General features: G+C 47.2%; 1 protein-coding gene across 10 annotated transcripts in view; it reads right to left on the bottom strand.

Moving 5' to 3' along the window:
• Positions 1–575: 575 nt before the first annotated feature.
• Positions 576–25151, bottom strand: part of LOC308067977 (solute carrier family 22 member 4-like) — a 30390-nt gene continuing 5814 nt past the window's right edge. For 2 of the 10 annotated variants that reach the window (XM_080397784.1, XM_080397779.1), the window contains exons 2-12: positions 18585–18688; positions 16787–16941; positions 13853–14024; positions 11811–12050; positions 11060–11186; positions 9025–9125; positions 7796–8010; positions 6953–7135; positions 5704–5775; positions 4640–4775; positions 576–3435 (exon numbers count right to left, since the gene is read on the bottom strand). In XM_080397784.1, coding sequence (XP_080253910.1) covers positions 3360–3435; positions 4640–4775; positions 5704–5775; positions 6953–7135; positions 7796–8010; positions 9025–9125; positions 11060–11186; positions 11811–12050; positions 13853–14024; positions 16787–16941; positions 18585–18688 — 1581 coding nt within the window. In that variant the 3' untranslated portion in view covers positions 576–3359. Of the gene's footprint in view, positions 3436–4639; positions 4776–5703; positions 6058–6952; positions 7136–7795; positions 8011–9024; positions 9126–11059; positions 11187–11810; positions 12051–13778; positions 14025–16132; positions 16258–16786; positions 16942–18584; positions 18689–19202; positions 24978–25151 lie in introns of those variants that run through there. The other 8 variants (XM_080397785.1, XM_080397782.1, XM_080397781.1 and 5 more) reach the window with 8 other exon arrangements.

The following is a 25151-nucleotide window of genomic DNA, read 5'->3' as shown; positions in this document are numbered from 1 at the left end:
AGGAAGCAGGGCTTCAGTGCACGTAGTGGTTGGGCTTGAAGACAGACATCATAAATGATGAATGCCCCCACCTTCCTTCCCCTTTCTCTTAGCTTTTATGTCTGAGCAGATGTCATATGGTATGGAATATGCTGTTGGTCACTTTGGGTCAGCTTTCCTGGCTATGTCCCCCCCAAAATCTTGCCCACCCCCAGAGAGCTGCGGGGGGTGGGTGGGGGTGGGGGGGCTGGGGAGCCTCGCTGCTGTGCAAGCCCTGCTCAGCAGCAGCTGCAACATTGGTGTGTCACTGCCACCTTTCCAGCTACTGATAGAAACACGGTGCTGAGGGCTGCTGTGGGGCTCAGCCCGACCCAGTACAAACGTCAAAACCATCCCTAAGCCTGACTGGGGTCTGTGTCCAGGGCTTTGCAGGATTAATCAGGATCCAATGATCTGAAAGCCAGAAAAACTGTACTACACCATCATAGCCTTCCTGTGCAGAAGAGCTTATTTGTGGAAGAGCTTATTTTAGGGTTTTATTTTCATACTTTATATAAGTTAGGGGACCTATTCTTCAATTACAATCTACACAGAAAGCAGGTTATACGGTGCCAGTGCACATTTTTATTACAATCAAGACAGAAGTTAACAAGTGACAATTATGATAGTTTCATGTATGCTTTAGCTGATCCAGTAAGCCAGCAGAGGATCAAAGGCTGCAGAGAGAGACCCAAGTAAAGGTGGCAGAGGTGACAGATGAGGCAGTGTCGTGGCCCCTGCAGTCAGTGGGAGCGATCCAGCTGGTGCTTCCCTCTCACCCCCGGGTCAGAGCCTGGGGCAGCCCCCAGCTGCACGTGAACACCCAGGTCCCACACTGAGCCCTGCCGAGCACCTGCCACACGCAGAGCTCCCTGAAGATTGCAGCGAGAGGAGGCTTACATAGCTTACTAGCAACGTATTTTATTTCTGCCAATAGCTACTAAAACAGTGCTGTTTTCTTCGGCTTTACAATTAAAAAAAATAGTAACTCGCCAGAAACTGCCACTCCAGATTCATCCCCATTTGCTTCTCCCACAGACTACTGCTCTTTGGGTTTCTTCAAAAATCCCCATGCACAATTGGCACAAGGACAAAAAGTCTCCTTGCAAATGCTTCATCAGTTGAAGCAATCTTCTCTCATTTTTACTATGCTCAGATACCGTAAGGCCTTATAACAACATCACATACTTTTCAGAAAGGCATTCCACGCTTACGAAAGATGATCCTTTTTTAAAAATTTGCCATTAAAAATACTAAAACGTGACACTAGCTTGAGATCAATGGCATAAGTAAGAAAAATGAGACTGATTATAACAAGGTATTTAAAAAAACCCCACACAACACTTTTTCCTATTTTAAAAAGGAAAACTAGGTTTTAAGGTACTACAAAGTTCAAGAGTACAAAAATATTTACCCTTTAGAAATACACAAGCCTACCATCACATAAAATAAGTATCAATACATAAATCTTCATAAAAATATGGCCACCTGTATTTAACCAAGTCCTCAAACCTGTCCTATGCTGATAAAGCTTTGTTGAGAAATTTAGTTATGTCTAACCAGCTATTCTATAGATTAACATTGTAATAAGCAAACCCAAGATTAAATACTGCTGCTGTTAGAGAAATTCTAGCTTTAGAAGGGATGAGAACATCAGGGGTCACAGGATAATGGTTGCCTCATGGCACATTACATTTGTGGCAAAAGCATACTTGCAGAAAATTAATATGAAAGAGTATTTCCACATCCCAAAGAGCAGCTTGAAACAACTGCACAAGTTCCTTGCACTTAAATGTTATAAAGCTTTATATTTGTGCTTGAACTTAAGAGGGAGAGCCTCATTTCTGTGCCAAGTGCCAGCACAAGACAACTTGCCACAAAGTCTCTCTTTAGAGACGAGACAGTGTGCTCTTGTTGACGCTTATAAAAGGTGAATCACGGCTAAGTGTTCTTTACAGAGGATAAAAAAAAAAAATATCATTCTGCCAGGTCTGATAGACTTTTATGTGGCCAAGAAGTGCATGCACAGCTAATAAATAGAAAAATAAAAGGTATTATACTCTTCTCAAATTATGTAGTGTTCATAAAACAGTAGTAGCACAATTCTAAGCTCTACGTTTGTTTTCATCCAATATAGCTTTGCTGAACTTTAAAAAAATAAAATGCATACATAGCCTGTTGGGTTTGAAAAACAAAATACTGGCTTTGTTGGTGTTTTGTTTTGTTTTGAAAACACAGTGGTCCCAAATTAGCCCTTTTGTGGTTTTAACAGCTGCAGGTGAACATCTCCAGTACAGAACATCAGATTTTTGCAAGCATTTACATTTGTAAATGGTAAAATGGTTTTGCTGAGGTTTTTGAAACTGCAATGAGCTTTCTCTGAAAGTACAGAACAATGGGGTATACATTCAAAGGAGAAAGGAAATGCTTTGGAAAAAAAAAAAAACAACCCAAAAGATCTAAAAAACTTCTTATGCAAATATACGATGGAAAAACCTGAAAGCTAAAACTGCACGGCATGTTTGGATAGGATCATTGCCTTGCTAAAGCTCATGTTTCTTTTGAAAGCCCATCAGAAGGCCAGCAAGCTACAGTCCTTACTCGGTTAAAAGACTTCCCCCCCATCCCCAAAGACACTGAACATTCAGGAAGCCCAAGGATTTCAGCAGGCTCAGGCTTTATGAACAAGCATCAGTTTCTACAGGGGCAAGTGGATCCCAGGTCCTGGGAAAAGCAAGCGACATCAAAAGATATTCTGATGTCTTGTTTAAAAAACACATCCTTACAGCAAAGTCTACATCTGCTTTGCTACAACTAAATTCTGATCCCACTTAATCTACTGGGCTTTGGTCACAGATTTCAAAGGAGGCCAGGAAAGGGAACTTTTGGGGTATTTGCTGAGATTTTCAGAGACAGACACCTGGCTTTCCTTCATCCAGTCAACGTGCACAGTGAGAAAAAACACCAACATTACATTTGCTTTTTTTTTTTTTTTTCCAAGCAGCTTTCATTGAGTACCTGACTGACTGGCCTCATTGCTGTATTATTCCTAAGGCTCATTTCTAGCTTACTCCTTGAAATACAGGCAGGGCCCCCCCACTTCTCAGGGGAGTGTCTGCTGACAGACCCCAGGTATCAGGACACTGAATTACAGACTAAAGAGTCCTACAGGAGTAGACAGCATCTGTTCAGTAAACTATGGATTTGGGTACAGTAGCACAGGGGATAACAGCTATGGTGCAGTAGCATTGACTGTTGGGTTTTGTTCATTTTCCTCTGGCAGAAAATGCATTTTGAGAAGATCCTGTTCTTCTTTCAGCCCTTCTGAGAGCGTGCGTCCTTCACAAGGGTGTTACCAGAATTTTAGGACTCTTTGTTGAATTCCTAATGCCAGTGGTTTGTTGCCCATTTCTGAAACTGAAAGTAAGCAGAAGACTGAGAAGTTAGAGAACATTTTACACTGTGTCATCAGACACTTCCCTCTCCTCTTCAGCACTGCTAAAATAACCACGTTACACTACTAATATAAACTTTAAAAAACCCGTAATGCTATGTACGTTATGCCTTTCTTGATGGCAAAGTAGCACAGCAAACAACACTTGGAACTTGAACCTAACTCAGTGGCTGTAATTCTGCTTATACAAGAAACCTGCAAAGGGAATCTGGTTTGACTTTAGGATTCCTTAGCTACACTTTGTCAACTGCTAAGCCAAAAAGCCATAGGTCAGACATATGAGAAGTCCTTAATTGCAACAGAGAGCAGCATGCCCTTCTCAAGGAACCTGGCCCAAGAATTCTTCTTATTCTAGAAGTGTAATGACATCTACTTATACTGACCAGGAGTCAGAACAAGGCAATTCCAGCTTCTTCAAGCTGTTATTGGTTATAAGGACAAATTCTGTTTCAGTACAAATTCTCACTAAGCTAGAGGGTAGCTGTGCAGCTGCACTTCGGCTAATTCAGTTTCCCTCTGCTGCTCCCAAGAATTTTCCTCCCAGTATAGTAACTAGCAAACACTGGCAATCTCCACTGCACTAGCACTATAACGTACATGCACAGATTTCAGTGGAGATGTTTGCTCAGGGTACCCTAAATAGCAATGGTGGTGGTGCAAGAGAGCTGGCATTGCTTCCAGCTAAACAAAATAAGCCAGGAGAAAAGCCGTCCTGGCATGCCTCTAGCCTCCCAAATAAAGGAGGCTAGACTACTGAAATCTTGTGCTTAATCTGGAGTAGTACCTAATGAAAAATGTTTAGTAATGTAAATCATCCTACTAAATGAACAGTTTAAATGAAGAGTTAAGGAGAGTGAATGATATAAAAGGATGGAAAGTGTTGGGAGATATAAAGCAACAGCCTCAAGGTGATGCGAAGGTCAGCTTTACGTTGTGAGTGCCTGCTTTTGAGTGCATCAATCAGCTCTCAGGTTCACAGATTCTGGATAAACTGCATAATGTCAATGTCAGTCAAAATAACAAAAAAAAAATATCTAAAGGGCACTTGGAAAGCTTTGATGTTTTGCAGTGGATCTGATGAAACATGTTTACCGATTGTGAAAAAGGACTATGTAGAAAGAGGTCCTGAATTCTTGTGAAGCATGGGATGAAGAAAAGCCGCCTTACCATTTCACCTTCAGCATTTGCTCAAAGCTCTCAGGCAGGGGATTGCCATAGCTCTCTGGGAGAAACAGGGTAAGGATCCCGATCAGCACAGTCAGGCTTCCCATCAGGATATATGGTAGGAATCTGTCATAGGCACCTGGCAGAACACAAGACATGACAACTGTACTTAACACCCACAACCAACAAACCCATGTGTAAAATTTACATTCCAGACATTGCTGTAATGCAGAATTAATTTGGAATAGCTGAAATCTTCATAAATATGAAATGTGAATCCAAACCTGAATTACATCTGTTATCTGCCAGCAAACAAAGCAATTTTTCAATTTTAAAACTACATGTGTGCTCTAGGGTGGTCAACACCTACCATCAGCAGGACGCTGGGCTTGTGAAAAGAAGGGAAGAGACTGATGGCAGCTGAACCACCCCGTTACAGACTAATGGGCCATTAATGGGGGAACCCTTAAATACATTGCCTGTTACAGAGGGAGAAAGCATCAGGCCTCCTGTGACAGAGGAGAAGCTCTGACCTTGTCTACTCAGAATATTATTTTGGACTAGAAGTCAGCAGCCACTGCCAGCAGCCTGAAGTCACCACACAAGTGTTTGGGCAGGATGCAAGATCTTCAAGTCACAATAGCACAGCAATGAAAAGGTCTTTCAGTAAAGGGATTATCTAGGAGTTAAAAGTATTTAAGGTAGAAAAAGTACCAAACTGAACTTAACAGCTTTATTTTTCAGTTGGGACAGAGCAGTATGCTTTATAATGTATAGAATAAACTAGGATTAAAACCCCTGGGTATTTCACATAGAGCCAAAGTTTGTGATTTGATCTCTTCTGTCTTCATGAGCTGGATGAACTGCAAGGTCCTAATTTAGCTGTAGCAAATAGCAGCTGGCAAGTTTCTCCTAAAACCACCTAAAGTTTAGGAAACTATTCTGATGACTGCAACAAGATTTATTTAAAAGCTGAGCCTATTGAAACCTAGGAGAAAAAAAAAAACCAACAACAACAAGCCAACAGTAAAACCTTTATCCTATTGTTTACTCCCTATTACCATTACCTGTGCTGCAACAAAGGCTGGAGACCCTAGGGAGCATCACAGTCCTGCTGTCCCTTTTACTTGACATTTGCACTGTACAATCATGAAATAAAGACAATGTATTTTCATCATTTTTAGTACAGTATGTTAAAGTCACACAGGAATGCAGAGGTGAGATAACACAGGTGAGCTACAGACAGTGTTCTCCTCTCCCCTTTCTTGGCATTAACCGAAATTAACCACTTAGCAGTACATCAGCAATGTTCTGCCAGAGTCAGCAAAGTCACCCTCATTTTGTATCAAAGGGCTCAGCAAGACTCGTTAGGTGCAGGGGAGAGCTGAGAGGGGTCCAGTGATGTCAGAAAGAAATAAATCCTGTGTGAGCAAAAGAAACAGGAGATTGAGCACCATGGACTGAGCAGCTGGTATTCACCAATACTTCCACGCTTTATCCCCTAATCTCTGTCACACTTTCTTATCTGCAATATAAGGATCATTTCCATGTACTTTTTTAAAAAAATTAAAATCAATTAATATTTGTGCACCACTGAAAATGTGGTTGTAAATAAGTCTCCCCCCCAAAAAAAGCCTATGAGGAAATCAGTAAGTCTGCTTACAGCCTGAGGCATGACCAGTAAGAAAAAGCAGAAGGAATGCTGAGGTGCCTGGCTTAGTAACTAAAAAAATCACTTCATGAAGATCACAATTAAACACACTCCTGTGCTGCTTAATCTGTATGTTTTCCATGTAATGCTTTAGAGACCCCACATTCAGGAGATGTTTGGATTCCTGCCTGGTTCATCTCCTTCTGATGTACCCATCTTAGATGTGCATGAAGAGTACAACACAATGAATTTCCTACTGCTAGACTTCCTTACTTGCAAGATCACTTCTTGTCATGCCCTCCTGGAAAACTAACTGGCGTCCCAGGGGTAACATCCATGGCCAAGATGTGACCAGTTATCCCCCCAACCCCTCCGCTCACGTGGTTTATGGACACTGACATTGCCTTGGACCAGCCTGGACCCACTGTGGTGGTGGATGAACCACCCCCAGCTTCAATAAAAGAAAAGAGTGCCTGATTCTTCTGTGAAACCCAAGAAACTCCACTTCGTTTCTACAGCGTGTGACAGTGAACTCAGACCCAAGGTGAGAGAAGGGACTTGAAAAGGCAAGTGAAAGGACTTAAAGCTAAGACTGCCCTGCAGAGGCTCAGATAACTTCTCTGGGCAGCTGTGTAGTGCAAAGCAAGAAACATGAGATGCCTCACCCAGGTAAACAAAGTAAGGAGCAATGATGCTGCCCAGCCTGGAAGCTGTGGAAGTAGCTCCAACTGCCATGTTTCGCACTAACGTTGGGTATAGCTCCACGTTGTAGACATAAAGCATTGAAAATGCAGCTGTGATGCCAAATTTTCCAAGCATCACCAGGCCAACAGACAGGATGTTAAGGTCTGGAGGAGAAAAAGTAAAATCAAAGTGAATAAACACCACCCTGGACTTACTACTTTTATTTCTTCTACATCCCAAAGATGCTATAGCTGGTTTTTTCCTAGTGGTTTGGGGTTTTTTTTTGTTTTGTTTGTTTGTTTTAAATTCTAAAATCTATTAGCCCTATCCCTAGGTGACTTGGCTATGAACTTCCCACTAAGCATAATGTAGATGCTCAGGTTCCTTTGTACTTGTCAGATTTTGGCAGTCTCTCAGTAAAACAGCGTTCTTGAAGTGGAACAAAACTCTGGATTATATAGTTTAAATCCACCGCCTTTTTGCAAAATCCTGTGGAGATGTACACACAGTGAAATCTGGAAGACTTGCAGGTTTTTTTTAGCCTCTACGCACAACCAGATAAATCACAGTACACTTTCGGCTGTCATTTTACAAGCTGGTTCCCTGGACTATAAAAAGCTCCGTAATTTGACACAATAAATGAGCGTCATGCATGACTCGGCATATACATGAAAAAAAATATCACAGCTGTAAGTGATCAGCATGAATTTGACCTCAAATTCTAAACCTGATTATGGTTCCCAGTAATTTCAAAGAACTATTTGACAGTACCATAACATATTTCTATCATTTTATATACTTAGGTCATGTATTAAGTCTCATACCTGCAGGAACCAGCTGAATGAAGAGGACAACACCTCCTCCCAAGAACAAGGTGCCAGATAAGGAGTAGCGCCGAGGGAGGGAGCGGAGGAGAAGCCAGGCAATCACATAAGCTGGAACTTCAATAACAGCCGAGAGGAAACAGTTGATATAGGCATTTCCATGCCAGTTTGGAGTGCTGAGGGACAGGCCAAAGTAACCAACCGATGTGAAAAACCTGGGAAAAGCAATAAAATCAAATTATTCCAGAAACACCAGTCTCTGAATGCCTCCAGTGTTGCCTCAGATGTTGTTACAAAAATAGGATGTCGCAAAGCATCGCCACAGGCATCGTGGCTTAAAAAAAAAGTCTCAGCGGCAACCCCATCTTTCTAATTCTGTCATCCCTTCCAGTGACCATATCCACAGCGGCTTGAAGAGACCTCTGATTTCTCTGTCCTTCCTGCATACACTATACCAAGTAAAAGACTTTGTGGAAGTTGATCACAAAGGCTTTTCACTGCAATGGACTCATTAACGGCACAATGAAATAACTCTTGAAAGCTTCCCATGCCAACTACATTCTACTTGTAGCCAACTCCAGTGACAGGATCTCCCACCCTCAGCAGTTCCGTTACATCTTATTTAATCTTCACGAGAGAGCTGGATGTTCAGGTTTCAAATCTCAAGGGTGCTTTACTATGGCATGCCAAGTGTGCTAGCCAGTTCCTTTCTGCTGGGGGAAATATGTACAGAAAAGGGTCCCGGGTTGTCTACATGGTATTATCGGGTCCTCATTCCTCGTGGCTGCCCAGGCAGGGACCAGGATCTCACTGAGATGGACACCGTACAGAAACGGAACAAAAACGCTGGCCATGGGTCTGCTTCTTGTTATGTTACTGAGTTGCTGCCTTTGCTTCAAGCAGGACATTTCTCTTCAAATAGAGATTTAAAAAGATGGGAGCCTCTTAAAAAAACAAACAAAAAAAAAGCAACAGAATTTAAAATACACAAGTTGTTACATATAGTTTCCTAACTATTTTACATCTGGGTTGAGGCTACTGTCTCCGTACTCTTGTATGTTGTGTATTAATGCAGTGCGGGTGCAAGGACACTGAGGGCCATGGACCAGCCAAGGACCATGTGTAGATGGGCTCCAAGGCTGAGACTTATTATCTTAACCTGTGGCATATGCCCTCAAATCAGAAACTGTTCTACTGCCTGGGTACTTTAGGAATACACATTTCCTTACCACAAAAGTAATGACATAATAGTAATAGTTGCAATGTTTCGGGTTCGAAATAGGTCCAGAAGGATAGCCTTCTGCTGCTGCTGAGGCTTCGAATCCTGCATCTGAAGGAAAAAGGAAAACAAAACCAAAAAAATTCCCACACACCTAAGAGCAAAACAACCTCTGCACACCCACAAGTTTGGGCAGTTAGGAAGTTAGGAGTCTATCAGGGGATACCAGTCAGCCCAAAGGCCGCCCCTGCACCAGGGAGGGTGGTCCTTAGGTACAGCTTGTCTCTGCACCCAGCTGTACTTGTGATGGTTTCCAGGTTTTGGTCAAAAAAAAAAAAAAAAAAAAAAAAAAAAGAAAAGGTAGCACTGAGACCACTACACCATACTGACTAATTAAAAAGGAGTATCAGTTGACAAGAAAGACGCATTAACACTTCCTTAAAGATCTAACGCCACGCTTCCAGGAGTAACTTCGTTACCCAAGGCATTTTTCTGTGCACTGTCCACTCAACTTTCTTCTCTTCAGCCTTCACAAAGGATGTGAAATAAATGCAGGAAATCACCCAGGTTTGCTGCCTGCCTGCCTGCTGGAACCCTGCCGGGGGGGAGGGGTACCAGAGCTCAGCGCGGTAACAGGGCACATCATGGGAGCATCGCCATCCCTGATGGGAGACGGAGGGTCTGGTTTGAGGCCTGAAGCAGAAATCTTCTGAGTGGCATTAGGGTGCCCTTCTGCTTGCACGGAGCACCTTGCCAGGGCAAAGTCAGCGGCTGTGGCCAGGCTTCCCCCCAAGCCCAAAGAGCGAACCACCCTGGCCCTCCCTATGGGGCTACCCAGGAGATTCCCTATCCTAGGGAGGGAGGACTTTTTTTCTAGCAACGTTAGAAAAAATACTTCCAACAGAGGACTTAAAGGGAAAACATCATCCTCAGGCTTTTGTGGACAAATGCTTTGGTACACAAGATTCCCACAAAGTACAGGACAGCTGAGCTGCCGCTTGGTCTCAAAAATACGCAGGAGTGACGAAAAGCCAGCTCACGTGCTGGAGCCTGAAAGGGTCGTGTCCAGTATGAAAGATGTCTGAACTCTGGCTATGAAGTAAGGAAAGTATTTTTCCATGGTTTCTGCAGGATGAGCTTCCCATAGCTGGAATGTGCACTTGAGTTTACACTAGAACACACACTTGGAAAAAAGATCTTCAGCAGCTCAGCCAAAGTGTAACTATGACATTCAAGCGATGGATCCTGCCCACGGGAGGTGTTGCACGCAGCATCTTTCCCCCACAGATACTGTGGAGCAGCTTTGCTTTCTGCTCAATCAGAGGACATCAGGAGGTGTAACAGCAGGTGATCGCGTAACAGTGAAGTAAGGTCTGACATACAGACACGTGGTCATTACTGATGCAAGGCTGGAAGCTGCTGGTTTCTTTGAACAAGAAAAAAGTCTGTGCCTCTTCGGCAGGAGCTCTGGCGAGGGCAGAGCCACTAGAGGGGGAGACGAGCACAGGAACCAGCTGCCCTGCTCCCTGTCACATCATGGTTTTCAAGTGCCCTTGCAGCCCTCGGGTGCTTTGGCTGGTTTGGGTGACCTGAGGAGTCCCTTGGGGCTCCACACAGCCCTGGAACATGTGGGTGCCGATCTGGGGTCCCCTGCACAGCCCCCCCACGAAGGGCTGCTGTTAAACTGCAAATCGCCAATACTGTGCCAGGCTGAAATGGGGGCAAACACGTCTTCCTCGGGTCTTCTCAGTGCCCAAAGGATGAAGCGAACTGGGTCACCCTTGCTCTGAAAACCACAACCAACCACTGCTGAGGAAGAGAATTCTGCTGTAAAAAAAAGCGACCACCAAAACCCCAAACAAATAACGCCCTCCCTCTGCTTCTCATTTTGAACTCGCTAGCCCAGCACTTACCTCACACCAGCAGTCACTGCCAGCCTCTATGAGCTGCTGGTGCAAACCATTGCTCTGACGGCATTTCCCAAGTCAGCTGGCCAAAGGGGGAAACTGCCAGCCAGGTAAAGTGCCAGGACGTATGAAACATACCTCTGCAGTGTCAAAAAGCATGGCTGGGGCTGGAACGCCGTTTATTTTTGCAGCCTTTTGGATAATAACTTCTGCCTCCTTATATCTTCCCTGGGAGATCAGCCACCGAGGGGATTCAGGAATTATCCTGCAATAAGTTTCAGAATAAATGACTCAACATTTTCACAGAAGTAGAAAGTTATTAAGAACACATGTATCGTTTTTATGAGTTATGCTCTCATCTCACAGATTGCTTGCAGCAGAAGACAGTCAGCACAGAAGCATGTGGGCTATGTAACTCATGGATTTGTCCCACTGGGATCAGTGGGAGAATTCAGATATATGGGACATGTTTATTCTTGTGCTGAAGTAGATGCACACTTAGGCCCTTGCCCTGGGTGGTTGTTTTTTAAGGAATAATTGATGTCCATCAGAAAAAACCCAGATGTCACTAGACAGACAGCAAAGATGGGGGTAGGTGAGCCAGTGTTGAGCAAAAGTGTTCTTGGGAGATGGCACACAGTGTGGAAATGCTTTAAATGCACAGGGTGTATTTAAAGGCTCTGTGCCATAGGAATCTCATATACAAACCTCACAATCGCCACAACTCTGAGGCAGGCTCTCCCAGGCAGAGACAGTGGCAGTGTCCCCTTGCAGAGTTGATGACATTTTCCAATCAATTCCGGGCATGTGTTGAGTGAATTAACACCAAACACAGGACGGAAAATCTCACCTTTCCTTAACTAAATCCTTTGATCTTAACAGATGCTACCTTGTTCCCTTTAGCCAGCAGTATTTTTTCCTCTCCGTGGAAAAAAGCAGGTCAGACACTCCTTTTCTGATGCATTGTCTAAAGGATTGACCCAAAGCCACATCAACAGTTTCGAGCATCAGATGATTTATATCCGATCGTTCAACCACTAACGTGACTTTCTGTGAGATGAGCTGTTTCCACTGCTGTTCTTTGTGGGCAAGCTGAGGAACACAAGACTGCAGAGACGATGCTGGGAACCTTTTGGAGAATTTGGAAGAGGAATGAATAGAAGAGCAACTATGGCACGGAGCAGTGGGATGTGCAAGTCACATCACCTGTGGGAACAGTGGGCCCAGATGCCAGCTAACACCAACCTGCCTCGGCAGAGCTTTGCCCACATGCCGTGATCCCCATCTACCCCCACACTAGCCCCAGGCTGGAAGTGCCATCTGTGGAAAATTTTGGCATGCTTTACGATTTATGCTCCAAAAAGCACGGTAAATTGTCACCAAATACATTGAAGCCGCACACTGAAGCTATGCCCTGGGGACAAATTGTGTGTGCCTCATCATGCCCGTTCTCTAGCAGACATCTGAGATGTGCCCACCCAAAGCCAGCCTCCCCAAAGAGCAGCTGCTTGGTGCATAGGGAAATGCCACTGTGCTGAAGGCGTTTGAAACATGTCAAGTTAAAAAAGCAAATTGACCCTTAAACAGAATTAAACTGTCTTTAAAATCAGAGGAAGATCTTTAAAAGATCTTTAAAAGCAGAGAGGGGAGCTGAAAACTACTGTAAAGGTTTGGTTTGGTTCGAAGACTAATATTAAACAAATGCAAACAACCAACAAACCAAAACCATCAGCAGAGACTTCTGACAAGACTGAGATCTGCAGGTCTTTGAGACTGTACAAGAGGGGGTCTAAATCACTTAACTTTTTAAAAGACATTAATCTCTTACTTACAGATATAACGCTTTCAAGATAACAAGAAGAAAGGAGTTCCCCGATAAAATTAATATGAAAGGAAGGAACTGGTTTTGTGCTAAATTATCCTTATTCTAAGAGCGTGTGATACTCTTGCCTTTCCCTTCCTATTTTCTAAACGCCTCTCTCTTCAGAAAACAGCAGGTGAGCACAGCAGCAACAGAACAAGGATATCTGCCCGCCTTCAATGCTTCTGCACAGCTGAGAAGAGCAGACAGTTTTCCTGAATTGTTTTTCTAGTCCCCCAGGGCAGAGCAGCCATGGGCAAGTGAGGTTGCACCTACATGTCCACCAGCGCATTAGAGCAGGGGTGGATGAGCACAGTGGAAAAGCGAACAAAACCATGGACTCGGCCACCAAGAAGACAGCGTGGGATGGCTGAGAGGAGCAGGGCAAGGAACAGCCAACCTATGGGCCAAAGGAGCTCACAAATAAGTCCTGCTCCAGCAGCCAAAGCAAAGTTTGGGAGGACACAGGGCTCCTGGCATGCCGAGCCTGTGGGAGAGGGCTGGCCCAGTGAGCCCTGCAGCCAGACCCCTCTGCTTAATGACATCTAGTGCAATGAACTGCTTAGTGACATCAAGTGCAATAAAACTGCCAGCTGCTGCGCGCTGAGTGAGCGGGCTCAGCCTTTCACTGACGTTAGTACCAACCAGCAGGTGGATCCACATTAAAAACAATGGATAAAGAAAAAAGGAAGGAAGCAAAGTTAGAGTGAATCATCCAGCAGTGATTTTGCAGGGGTAAACCTAGAGGTGGTTAACAGTGTCCAGAGTCATGAGTCAAATACAGAATTCCTAAGCTGCTCTGGAAAGCCAGTGAAAAAGTGGCATCAAGCACACTGCCAGCACCAGCGAGGCTCCGCAGGTAGTTAACCTGATTTACAACTGGCAAAAAAAATCCCCAATAAAAAATCCCCCCAATGCCCACCTCAAGGCAAAGCCTCCTCACACGGCAAATAAAAAAAAAAAAACCACCAAGGACCCCTGACACCCTGCCATTACCTAGCACCCGGCACTGGAGAGCATCAGGCAGGGAGGGGAGGTGGGGACCGTGGCCTCAGCGCGGGGGCACTCACCACCAGAGCGGGATGCAGAACAGCCCCGGGACAGTGAGCGCCAGCAGCAGCATCCGCCAGTCTCTGATGAAGTAAGCAAACAGTGGCAGCAACATGTAGCCAATTGCAAAAAATATGCAAACTCCTAATGTAGAGAATATAATACGAACTGATTTGCCAAGAATTTCTGTTCCTGTTTAAAACAAGGGAGGTTGGATTAGCATTTTAACTCTTTCTTTTCAGTCATGACTAAATACTTTACTGCATTTGCAAAAAAATAAGCTAAACAATCTTAGAAAAGAGCAGCACAGCATGGACCCACCCGGTACAGAAAGGTTGCTGGGAGTATTGGGGACCTTCAGATGAAGGAGGGACTTCTGTTTGCTTTGGTTAATGCATTGTCAGAGACAGATAAGGTTGGGCATGGGGGAATAGCGGGCAGACTTTCAGGAGCCTTCCCCACAGGCTCAGCTAGGACATAGCCTGCTCCCCAATTAACCCATTGGCATTTAAGATGCAGTTCACTGCTGAGCAGTTCTGGAGTACAGCAGGTCTGTGGACAGCAGGACGGCACTGGACGGAAGGATGGGAATTTACAGTGAGGTGGGAATAAATTTCGTGGTTATTTTTTGGAACAGAAGGCTGGAATGTCAGACTGGCACATCACAGGCTGTAGGACACAACCAGGGAAGACACCGTCTTCTAATAATGCTGCTGCTCCAGCAGCCGGGCAGCAGTCAAGGAAAGCATCCTACAACCACCATGTCACACACAGACTAGGAGCAACCCAATATTTAGTAATAAAGATTGAGACTGTTGTAAGCCTTCAAGAGCACTTGATTTCTTTTCCAATAAAATACCTAGCCACTGCTAACAAAACCCACGGATGCCCTCAGGTCCACCTCACTTCTCACTGAGCCCTCAGCCCCAGGTCTACAGAGCTCTTGTCTCCATTGGAAGCACCGCAAGGGCCATAATAATCCCACAGTTTGATCCATACTCAATTAAAAAGCAAATTACGCTGAGCAAGCAGGAGGGTCTCAGGAAGTCTGGAGAGCTTATTTTGCTTATGTAGCATGACAAGAACTCCCAATATTTAATATTGCAGAGAAAATGGAAAAAATACCTGAGCAAAAAAAAACCCCTCCTATTTGATAGCTACAAGAATTTTCATTAAAAAAACCTGGAGTAACAGAATAAAGAATTTAAAAGATATCCTGTATCCTGTCCAGCACTTCTGTCATGTGCAGCTTCCAGGAGGCTCCCAGGTTTGCCTTGCCACGGGCAGAGGCTGGGCACTCATCAGGGCATGCTGACCCCACAGCTAGGCAGGTAGGGTGGGAAGGACCGTCCCCCATTAGTGCCTCCCTCCTTACCGATGACAGGCGGCTGGTGACCCACTTCAATTAGGAAGCTAATGTCTAAGTTAGTTTAAATTAATCTTGCCCTTAGTAACAGCCTCATAGTGCGGTGAGTGCCTGAGGCACCTGGCTCTCCACTCCCAGGGGGTCATCCCTGCTGCAACATCTCTACAGAAAACGGGAGGGCAGAAGGGACAACGCGAGGGGTAAAGTGCCAGCAAACTGCAGCTGTGCAATTAAACAAACCTACCATTACTTTGGGAGACCCGGTCCTGTCTCTCAGCAGCGGGGGCATTTGGTCAGTGGGGTGCTCAGCCCCCCCAGCTTTGCCTCCGCTGATCTGCTTCCAGCTGTGCCCCACATCCCCGGAGCTAAATTCCTGCCTGATCAGATCCTGCACCCTTATCAGAGGGACTTGTGCTGCACAAACCCCATGTGTTTCCAAGAGGATTTGCAGCCAAGCCAGCACTCCTGACCCAGAGCCGTACCCCCCTGCCTTCCCACCGCAGATGTTGCTCCATCAGCTCCGCACAAGAGTTAACTCCTGGGCAGAGCAAGCAGCAATGGCAAGGGATCAGCAATGGCAAGGGATCAGCAATGGCAAGGGATCTCCCCGCTGACAGTCTGACCTACTTAATCCTCTGTCACTCACTGGCAGTGGTGACTCACAGCCCCCCCCAGCACTGATTTCAAATTATGCTCTTCTGCTCTACTTTTCCCCCATTAAAGCCTCATGGGGTAGGAAAGAACAACATTAACTATTAGCGTATCATTTTCATTTAGACTAGCTCACAGTATGATCTACAAAATTAATTTTGACACCGTTGGTTTAAAAGCTGACATAAATATGTATGTGCACACTTTATAGGTAGCTCCTGCAAATCCCAGCTCCCCCCTCAGGCCTGCATCAGTCATCCCAGTAATCCACCTGTGCAGTCACCTTTCCTGAAAACCCCGTGACTCTAGCAGGAGTCTCTGTGGGGTCCCCTTCCCCACGGGGTCCCCAGGCAGCGACTACAGCCGTGCAGCCTCCCCATGGCCACTGGCTCTTTCCTCCTACACTCCCTGTAAAAAAAAAAATATTAAACCTCTGCCTCTAAACCTAGGGACTTAATTGTTAACCCTCGCACTGAGACCAGCACCTTTATGGCTAACAGGGCTCTGACACCCACCTGGCCCCTCCACTCCAGTGCCCCCCACATTTGCTGTGCCTGGAAACGCTGGTTTTCTCCAAAGCTTTGTACCCAGGTATGCACCAACCCCTCTGCAAAGGGACGCAGGGGCAGGGAGGAACCTGAATGCCTTCTCTATCTCAGACCTGCTTCTGCTGATAACAAACCCTGAACGGGCCTTGAACTTCTCCAAAGAGGGGGGAAAATGGATGTTTATTAGGAGTCTTCCTGCTCTATTCTTTTTCACTAAACCTATAGAAAGTATATAGGCTTGCAGTATCCAACAGCAAAAAACTCAGAGTGGCCTAAATTAGGAATTGTACCAGTGAGGATTTATCGCTAATTAAATGATGCAGGTTCAGAGGGGAAAAAAATAAAAATACATTAAGAAAGCATTTAATCTAATGCAAACATGTTCATACCCAGTATGAAGGCCACCACATAGTTAGAGATCTGTCCCATCCCCACTATGAGAAAGAGCACTGTGAACATCTCCCAGCTGGTAGAGAAGATCTGCAGGAAGCTGAAGCCAGTCTGCACAGCCATCGTCGAAAAAAGGATATTCTTCCTGCCAAACCTTTTGCAAAAGACAAAGATTATTATTGAAACAGCACGTATTTATGGAGCGGGGCTACGTAAGAGAGCACAAGGGAGCACAAATATCCAACCTCAAGCAACACAGCTTAGCACAACCTGAAGTTTGGTTCATCCTAAAGAATTTTGTTCATTATTTTCATAAGTGCTAAAAATAATTAAAACCTCTGAGACCCAGGAAACAAGAATTAAGAGCAAAAACTTCAGGAAGCCACTAGACAGAGACTAAGGAAACAGGACAACAGTACGTAAGTGAGACACATGAAGATTGCAAGCCACACAGCCAAAAATCAGGAAATGATGGCTTTTAGGCTACTGGCACCTATACATTGCAACACCATTATGCTCTGAATGTGCTGAATAGCTTTATCAACTGGCTTCAGTCTCTCTGAGCCACCATACGATTGCACCTGTTCTCTCACCTGCTTCTCTGCATCAGAATTACGCAGATTTCCTTATGGAAAGGTAAGAGCAAGCTTATGTACGGGGCACGCTGCCCTGTGCGGGGCTGCATCGCCGGCTGCCTGCAGCAGCCCTTGACTTGGGAAAGGTTTCTGCAGCAGCACAGGGACATTGCTCAGGTACAGGCTCAGAACATACCTCTTTACTGACCAAATATTTCCAAAATAATTCAAGACAGCTCATGCTAGAAGGTGACTGGGCTCTCGGGAAGGCTGACCAGCCGTGCTGCTGCCAGGGCACACGTGCTTTCTCAGGTGGGCACATGGCAGCAGCAGGATTTAGTGATTATCTCATCTCCCTTTCAAAGAGTAACACCAACTGACTTCTGCACTGGTGGCAGGAGTCAGGAGATTAAATTCGGATCACATGGAATTTAATGCTGGAGGCTTTAGGATTAAGACTCACATCAAGTTTTGAAACCCCCCTGCTAAACACCCAGAGCCATGCTGCTGCTCTGATGACTTCCCAGGCAGCAGCCAAGGCAGTATGGGAGACCCTGCTGGAACGATACGGAAAAAAAAGCTAAGGGCTGTATGAGGAGAGAAGCAGAGACTTGCAGAAGGAACAGATATTCTGCATTCAGCACTTGTAGAGCCAAAACTTCAAATTACCTGCTGAGGTAATTATCAAATACCTGTAATATTTCTTTTTTTAATATTTCACATCTACTTAGTTAGATACTATGGCATGATTGCTATCCTTATACAGGTTATCTTTGTTCTTCCTCTTGGATATGCTCACTTTGATTCCCACAAAACAACTCTTCTATGCAGAGCTTCCATTCAAAGGACAAGTTTCTGTCCTGCAGCTCGAAGAACAGACTGTCAGTTAACGTGTGACAAAGAACAAGACTTTTCGAACTACTAAAAAGAAACAACTGGGGTCGTGAAGGAAACCCCACCACATCAGTCTGCAAAGCAGCCACCGGGGCTCCTTGCAGAGATCAGTCCTTGGTCTCCTGAAGTGCCAAAGGGGCAGTAACCCTACGCTTGGGGTAGATCAAGGTTGGGATTTCTGAAGAAGCCAGGCCAGTTACCTCATTTTGATCAAAACTCAGAGAATTGGACGTTTAACTCCTTCATGCCTCTTAAAACCAAATGCACCAGCCGTGGCATCAGGTCTGCCCTGCTCTGCCCACGGGTGGAGTGGGAGCAGCGGCATTACCTGTCTGAGAGCTGCCCCGAGATGAAGGAGCCGATGAGGACCCCCACAAAGAAAAGGGAGGTGGTCAGCGGGGCTTTCCAGTCGTCGTCACACACCAGATTCCACTGCAAGAGAAGGGCCCGGGCTCAGTCACAGCCGTGATGCTACTGTTGAGCCCCATCCAGCTGCAGGGGTTATTGGCTGGAGGCATGCATGTTTCCATGTCATTTAATTTAGTTTCCCCACACCCCCATTTCCACCCATCGCTGGCATGAGCACTGTTTACTTGTTTACTTTACAGTGAAGGTCAGTGCCAGAATGCCCTGCTTAAAGCACAAGAAAAGAAGGGAAAGCGGTTGCCTCCCTGGGCAAGCCCCATCAGGCCAAACCCAGCAGCTGTCTGATGGGACCCATCACCTCTGAAGTGGGTGACAGCCAGCAATGTCAAACCCGATGGGCAGCCAGTGTGTGCTGCCCTGGCCCCCTTTCAGCACAATCTCCCCATCACGCACCTGTCAGGCTCCCTGACACCCAGGACCTGGCTCCCCATGGCCCGAGACGCTCCCCTCCCGAAAAGCAGAGCCATGGAGCAGGGTGAAGGCTTGTCCCATCCCTGGCTAGGGACAGTTTCCAGCTTACCTGATCTCTGCCAGCAGAGAACCCACTGCATTTCTGTAACTGCTGGGGCTGACAAAAGCATACGCAAGACGACACACAGAATGAAATCTCTTCTCCTGTCCTGATGTGTTTCCAAATTCCTTTCCATCCCCACAACCTGCAGGGCTGACTCACTGCCCATCACTCAGCATCGCAACCAGATCTGGCTGGGGCTGGAGTCTTAGGACAGGAGCCAACATGGAAACTTCCACCTAAAGCCACTCATAACCCCAGACAAGGTTGTTTTTGGTTTTTGGGGTTTTTTTTTCTTTAAATAAAAACGGTGTAATGCATGTCCATCCACCAAGCGTGTTTCTGCTGCAGCTTGCTCCTGTCCTGGTGACTAACCTCCTGGTGAAGGCATGCCTGCCAGCAGCGCTTATGGATAAACTTCAAACATGTCAGTCTCAGATTAGATAATTCTACCACCAAGGTAAGCTAATTAGATCACAGATCAAAGCATAGCATAATTTTAATAATTAGCCATGTTATCAGAAAGTGGGGACATCACCCACCCCAGCGTTCACCCTGTGCTCAGGGAAGGGCTGGGCTGAGCTGTCTCAGCAAGCGGCAGCTGAGCCCAAGCGAAGGCAGGGGTGGTGGTGCAGACATCCCCCCTCTGGGCTGCTCAGGCCCCTCAGCTCAGCTACAGGCAACAAGAAGGAGCAACTCTTGCATTACAGAGATCCAGGTGCCATCCAACAGCGCTGTGAGTCCTGCCAAAACCAAACCACTGATGGGTCGGCAGCCGCATTTCACTCCTGCTGCAGAAGAACAGGCAGAAGTAAAGCCCAAAGGCAGCGGGGACATGGTGTGGTTTGATGCAGGTTGCTCTGGACTGCAATTTAGGAAAGAGAAGCCATTGGTGTGTGTCCTCAGGCAGAACGGCCGTACGTGCCAGCGGTGAGGGGCTGGGTACCACCACACCTCTGCCTGATGCAATGTCACAGCAGCTACACCGCAAAGAGATGAATCGATGTTAATAAACACAGCCCAGGCCTCTTCCTGAGAAACACACACAGAAGTTTGTAACACCTGGAGATCTGAAGACTGAAACATGCCTCCAAGAATTTAATGTGATTAATAACAAAAAGAAACCTATGGCAGCTGTTTCTGTAAGATATTTTCTTGTCCCTGCTGGGAAGGGAGAGGTTGCAAGGTACGGGCCCGTCTGGGCATGCACCTGCATTTGCCTTCCCTGTGTTTGATGAGGTGGATGTGAGCCTGCAGGTCAGCAGGGCTCTGATACCTTCTGGGATGCTAATCGTGAAAAATATATGCAGGGATCTGTCTCATAAGTCAAAGAAAACTGAGATTTCTGTGAAGAGCCTTGGTGGAAATCAAGCCCCATATTAACAAAGCAGTAATTCAGCTGCAGGAAACACAGCATTAAAAGCAGGTGTTTCTTTATATAGTGCAAGCAAGGAAGAGGGAAAGGCAGAAGAGGGGCAGCTCCTGCACGCTGCAAGAGCTGCAGCAGCTCTGCGCCAGCCTGGCTCACCCGGCCCCCACACTACAGGGGTGTTTTGCCACATCCCACTGCACCTCCCTTTCTGTCTTCTGGGAAAGCTGGTGACTAACGAGGTGCCAAAATTTGCAGCCCATACAGACTATTATTAATTATCTGGGCCCTGAGCACCCTGCTCTGGGGCCACCAGCACAGCAGCTGCTCCCAGACCTTCAGATTTCAGTTGCTTGAGGTTAAGGGTGAGCATTTTTAAAATGCCTCCACTGTGGCAAAGGTACTTTGGCTGCAAAACAAACCCAGCTAAATAATAACTTGCCCATGAAACTGAGCTGCTTCCTATGTTTCCTTGGTGCCAAATGCCTCCTACCCAGCTGTTCACTCTACCTTTTCCCATTACATCCTGCACAGACAGCAAAAATTCACTATACAGGGTCAAGTCTTTAAGATTTACAGGACGTAAATGGTACACAGCATGCAGTGGCCAGCTGGCCAGAGGGGTTGCTGTCTACAGAAACTCCCTGTATTTGACCAGAAAACACACAAACACATCAAAACCACCTGATTCCACAAATACGGGAAGCTGCTGAGTGAGAAAGCCACACCATCTATTTTAGATCAAATCCCACACACAGCACATGGGAGCTGGGCAATGATTTGTACAGCCTAATCTCTAGGTACACCTTATCTTCTCCCAGAACGCCAGCCTCCCCATCGAGCTCCGACGGAAGCTCACGCCCTAGCGCTGCACGGTGATCAAGCACGTGTCGGCATGGTAAGATTTCACTTGTGGTTGACCGTATAAAGCTTTAAGGTATCCATTGCACGCTGACTCCTCACAAGCAGTACCTGATGAAAACCGAAATTTAACTTATTTGATCTCCTCCTCAGAGGCTGCATCCATCACAGCTGGCGCTGACACACCACGAACAGGGGAGCTACAGCCCAGCCACAGCTAATCTACCTACAACCACAATCTCCAAACCGTCTGTACTGACTAATTACTCATTAACCAGAAAATTAGTAATTCTGTAATGTCTCTGGTTCAGCACACTGCAGAGCAAAGTTCGTGTAACTTCCAAGCAGGTGCTTTCGACACCAGGAATAAAAGCTGCTCAAGAAGAACAGTATTAAATCACTTTATTACCATCAAATCCCTCCAACCTTTCCCCACAAGCTCCCAGCTACTGAAAGAACCAATTCTGCTGGGTGCTGCCGGTGGGAATGCTATGGATGCACAAGCTTTCTGAAAAACTGAAACTGCCAGAGAAGGTGCCCTGACTGCCCCAAGTGACCCTGCCACCTGCTTTCTCAATCAGAAATCACTAATTAACCATCCCGAGTATCAGCCCGTTCACATCAGAGGAGAAAATACCAGCGGAGCCTTCTGTAAATGGTCGAGGTTGTAAACCAGGGACAATCTGACTTTGTTTCCAGAAGTAAATATGATGACGAACAGCTCAAGAGATACTAGAAGACATTTGCAGATCGCCCTGTGCTGCACCCTGGGCACCACATCCAGCAACGGGACCGGCTCCGCTCAGCGCACGAGTGACCAGCTCAGCCACCTCCATGCCCAGCGCAGGGCGGGCTACCAGTGCTGGGTAAAGAGCAGCTTCACAGCTGCTGGAAAAAGCTGAAAGGAAACAGAAAAATCCTTCAGATGCCTTCAAACCACAGCAATTCATATGCAACTTCCCATCCATCTCTGCCAGTCCCAAAATTTCTGATTTCTACCTTTGCTACCAGGGCTGGGACGGGGGCGCCGAGCAGCCCAAGGCAGGCAAGGGGCGAGCGGTCCCAGCAAAGCCTTTGGCACTGCCCTGTGCAGGGGCTTTGCAGTGGTGCCTGGGGTACGTGCTGTGCCTCGGTGGTCCCAGCAGCCCTGCCAGCGTGTTCCCAGGCAGTGGCGCTGGCAGACAACCTAGCTCGAGGGAATTAACTGGACGTTAATGCCCCGCTCCAAAGAGCAAAACTGGTGTTTGTGCTTGAACCTCTAATTAATGTCAGATCTGAACATTGTTATCTGGAATTAAAGCAGAAGTAGGTTAAGTTCCAGACAAAAAAACCTCAGTGTAACAAAAATACATACGTTAACATTTAAATTCATTTCAAAGCACAGACGGCAGAAAGCAGAAGGGGTAACGAGAGAGAAGCAGCCCTGCTTTGGGGTGAGGACCCGCCAGGCCAGCTCAAGCCCCCTTGTGCAAGCGCAGGTGGCACCAATCCAAAGCAGTGAGCACCTGCTTAGGTGGAAAACAGCCATTTTATGTTGGGACAATTGGAGGAGCTGCAGTAGACGGGGAGGCAGCTGGGCCAAGGGGCTCCTGTGCCCCTGGAGCCTGCCAAGGGGTCTAGCTGAGCCCTGCAAAGCAGCAGGAAACCCCCTTCTCCTCAGCTGTGGGATCACACCTCACCCCACACTTGACCCCATGTTTCCACTTGCCCATCATCACACCTACAGACTTGTTTGTATCACCCCAGCCTGATGATCACCTTTTTCACTGGCACTGTGGACATATTCACTTTTCCACCACCATCTCGTTCCAGATGACCTAGACTGGGAGCCTCTGTTCCCAGGGTTTAGCACATCCCTGCAGACCAAGTAACAACGGCGCTAAGCTCACATCTCCCAGCCTGTTCCTCTCAAGCAGCAATAATAACAGGATCTGATGCAACTGCACAAATCAAATCAGACCTCCAGCGCTTAATCCTGTACCATCAAGTCCTGCTCCCCAATTGAGTTCTTGAACTGAAAATGGTTTTTCACTGAGCTTTCCTGATGGCATGTCCTGACTTGTCTTTCCTAATACAGAGAAAAATATCAGGTACAAAAATAATCATCTGAAGTTTAACCAAGCTGCTTTTTTTTCCTCAGGATTTCATCACTGCCTGTTTTCCTTGTTTTAAAACCAAATTCTGTATTTTTTTTCAAATGTCCGTGACATTTTTAAAACAAAACAAGCATCCTTCTTTTCCATCTGGCTTACAGATGGGACCCTGGCACTTGGTTTCCATCCCTGAATGTGCTATTGCCTCTCTGGCATGCACCGGGTCCCGTGGCAAACCCCACCGCTGTGTCCCATTCGAATCTGGTACGGAAGACACTCGTCTGGCCTCTGCCAGCACAACTTGTTTGCTGCTCATTATGAAGGAATAATATTCCTCCTCCTTTTGCTTCGTGCACTGTGTCCCTTCACTGCTAACTCCACACCACAGATTCCGAGCTCACAGCCACCCCGGGTAACCCGGGCTCCCCCCGGCAGTGAATGCCAGGGCACTGCCTGTGCTGGCGGTGGCTCCCAGGCATCCGCCACGCAGCCAAGCCAGCCCACAGGCTACGGCCGGGCACGTCTGCCTGCAGCTCGTGGGTGGCAGCTGGGCTGCCGCTACAGTTCACCCATGGCTATGAGCAGGGCGAGCTTCCCAAGCACCCTTGCCCTGATTTGGTGTTGCGTGGCATCCCCGGTGACTGAGCACGATTGCCAGCACAAAAGGCAAGAGATACGCACACGCAGGCATCGTGCCTGCTGGTGGCTTTGCTCTGGGCATGTGAGAGGAGGCTGGCGTCCCCTGCCCTCCCCTAGCCTGGAGCTGTTCCCTGCTTGCATGCTCCAGTGCACTGAGCCTACACCTGCACACCCCCGGCACAGATCCTGCCCCCGTGTCCCTGGAGCACGGCCCCACAGCCATGCGCCTCTCGGTCAGGACTCGTCCTGGCTGTGCTCCCATGCAATGCTTTTTGGTGGCAGATGCTGCTGAGTCACAGGGCTCGAGGCGAGAGCCACGGACCCGCTCCCTGCCGCGCTGCACACCCTGCGCGTGAGCAGGGCATCCCTCGGCTACGTGGGGCACGCTGCTCCGCCAACCCACCGCCAAGCCTGCCGGCTCCAAACCCGAATGCTGGCTGGCGTGAGGATGAGCCTGTTACTCCTCGAACCCCCTCACAAAACACAAAAGGGCAGCAGCAACCCTGCAGCTTTAGGGGACCCGTGCTGTCCTTCTCAGCAGAGCTCTGCGCTCCCCGCTGGTGCCAGCAGTGCCAGACCGCGCGTCCCCGCCGCGCACAGCCACAGTGCCCAGACAAGCGCTTACATGACCCGCCACCGCTGACGTTCCCACAGGACACCCTGCACAAACAGTGTCACTGCACAGCCTTGGGGACTGCGCCGGGGGCCAGGCTCGCGTGGGAGCCCACCGCAGCCCACGGGCACGTCACAGGCAGTGACTGGCCTGACCCAGCGCCGCCGCCACTGCGGGCATGGCTGGCAGGGCTGGCAGTGGGGCTGGGGCCAGCGGGGCCCACCGCTGCCCCACACCCAGCCAGGCCGCTTGTGTTTACCGGGCAGGGTCGATGTCCCCATCCAACGCGACACCGGGAACAAGCGATTCCGCCTGATGGCGACTTTACCGGGAGGGCCGGTGGGCTGGCAGAAGGGAACCATCAGGCTTCTATTTTCAGCCTT

This window comes from Falco punctatus (assembly GCF_963210335.1).
Source record: "Falco punctatus genome assembly, chromosome: 8".
Lineage (NCBI taxonomy): Eukaryota > Metazoa > Chordata > Aves > Falconiformes > Falconidae > Falco > Falco punctatus.
This window is presented reverse-complemented; position numbering and strand designations above follow the sequence as displayed.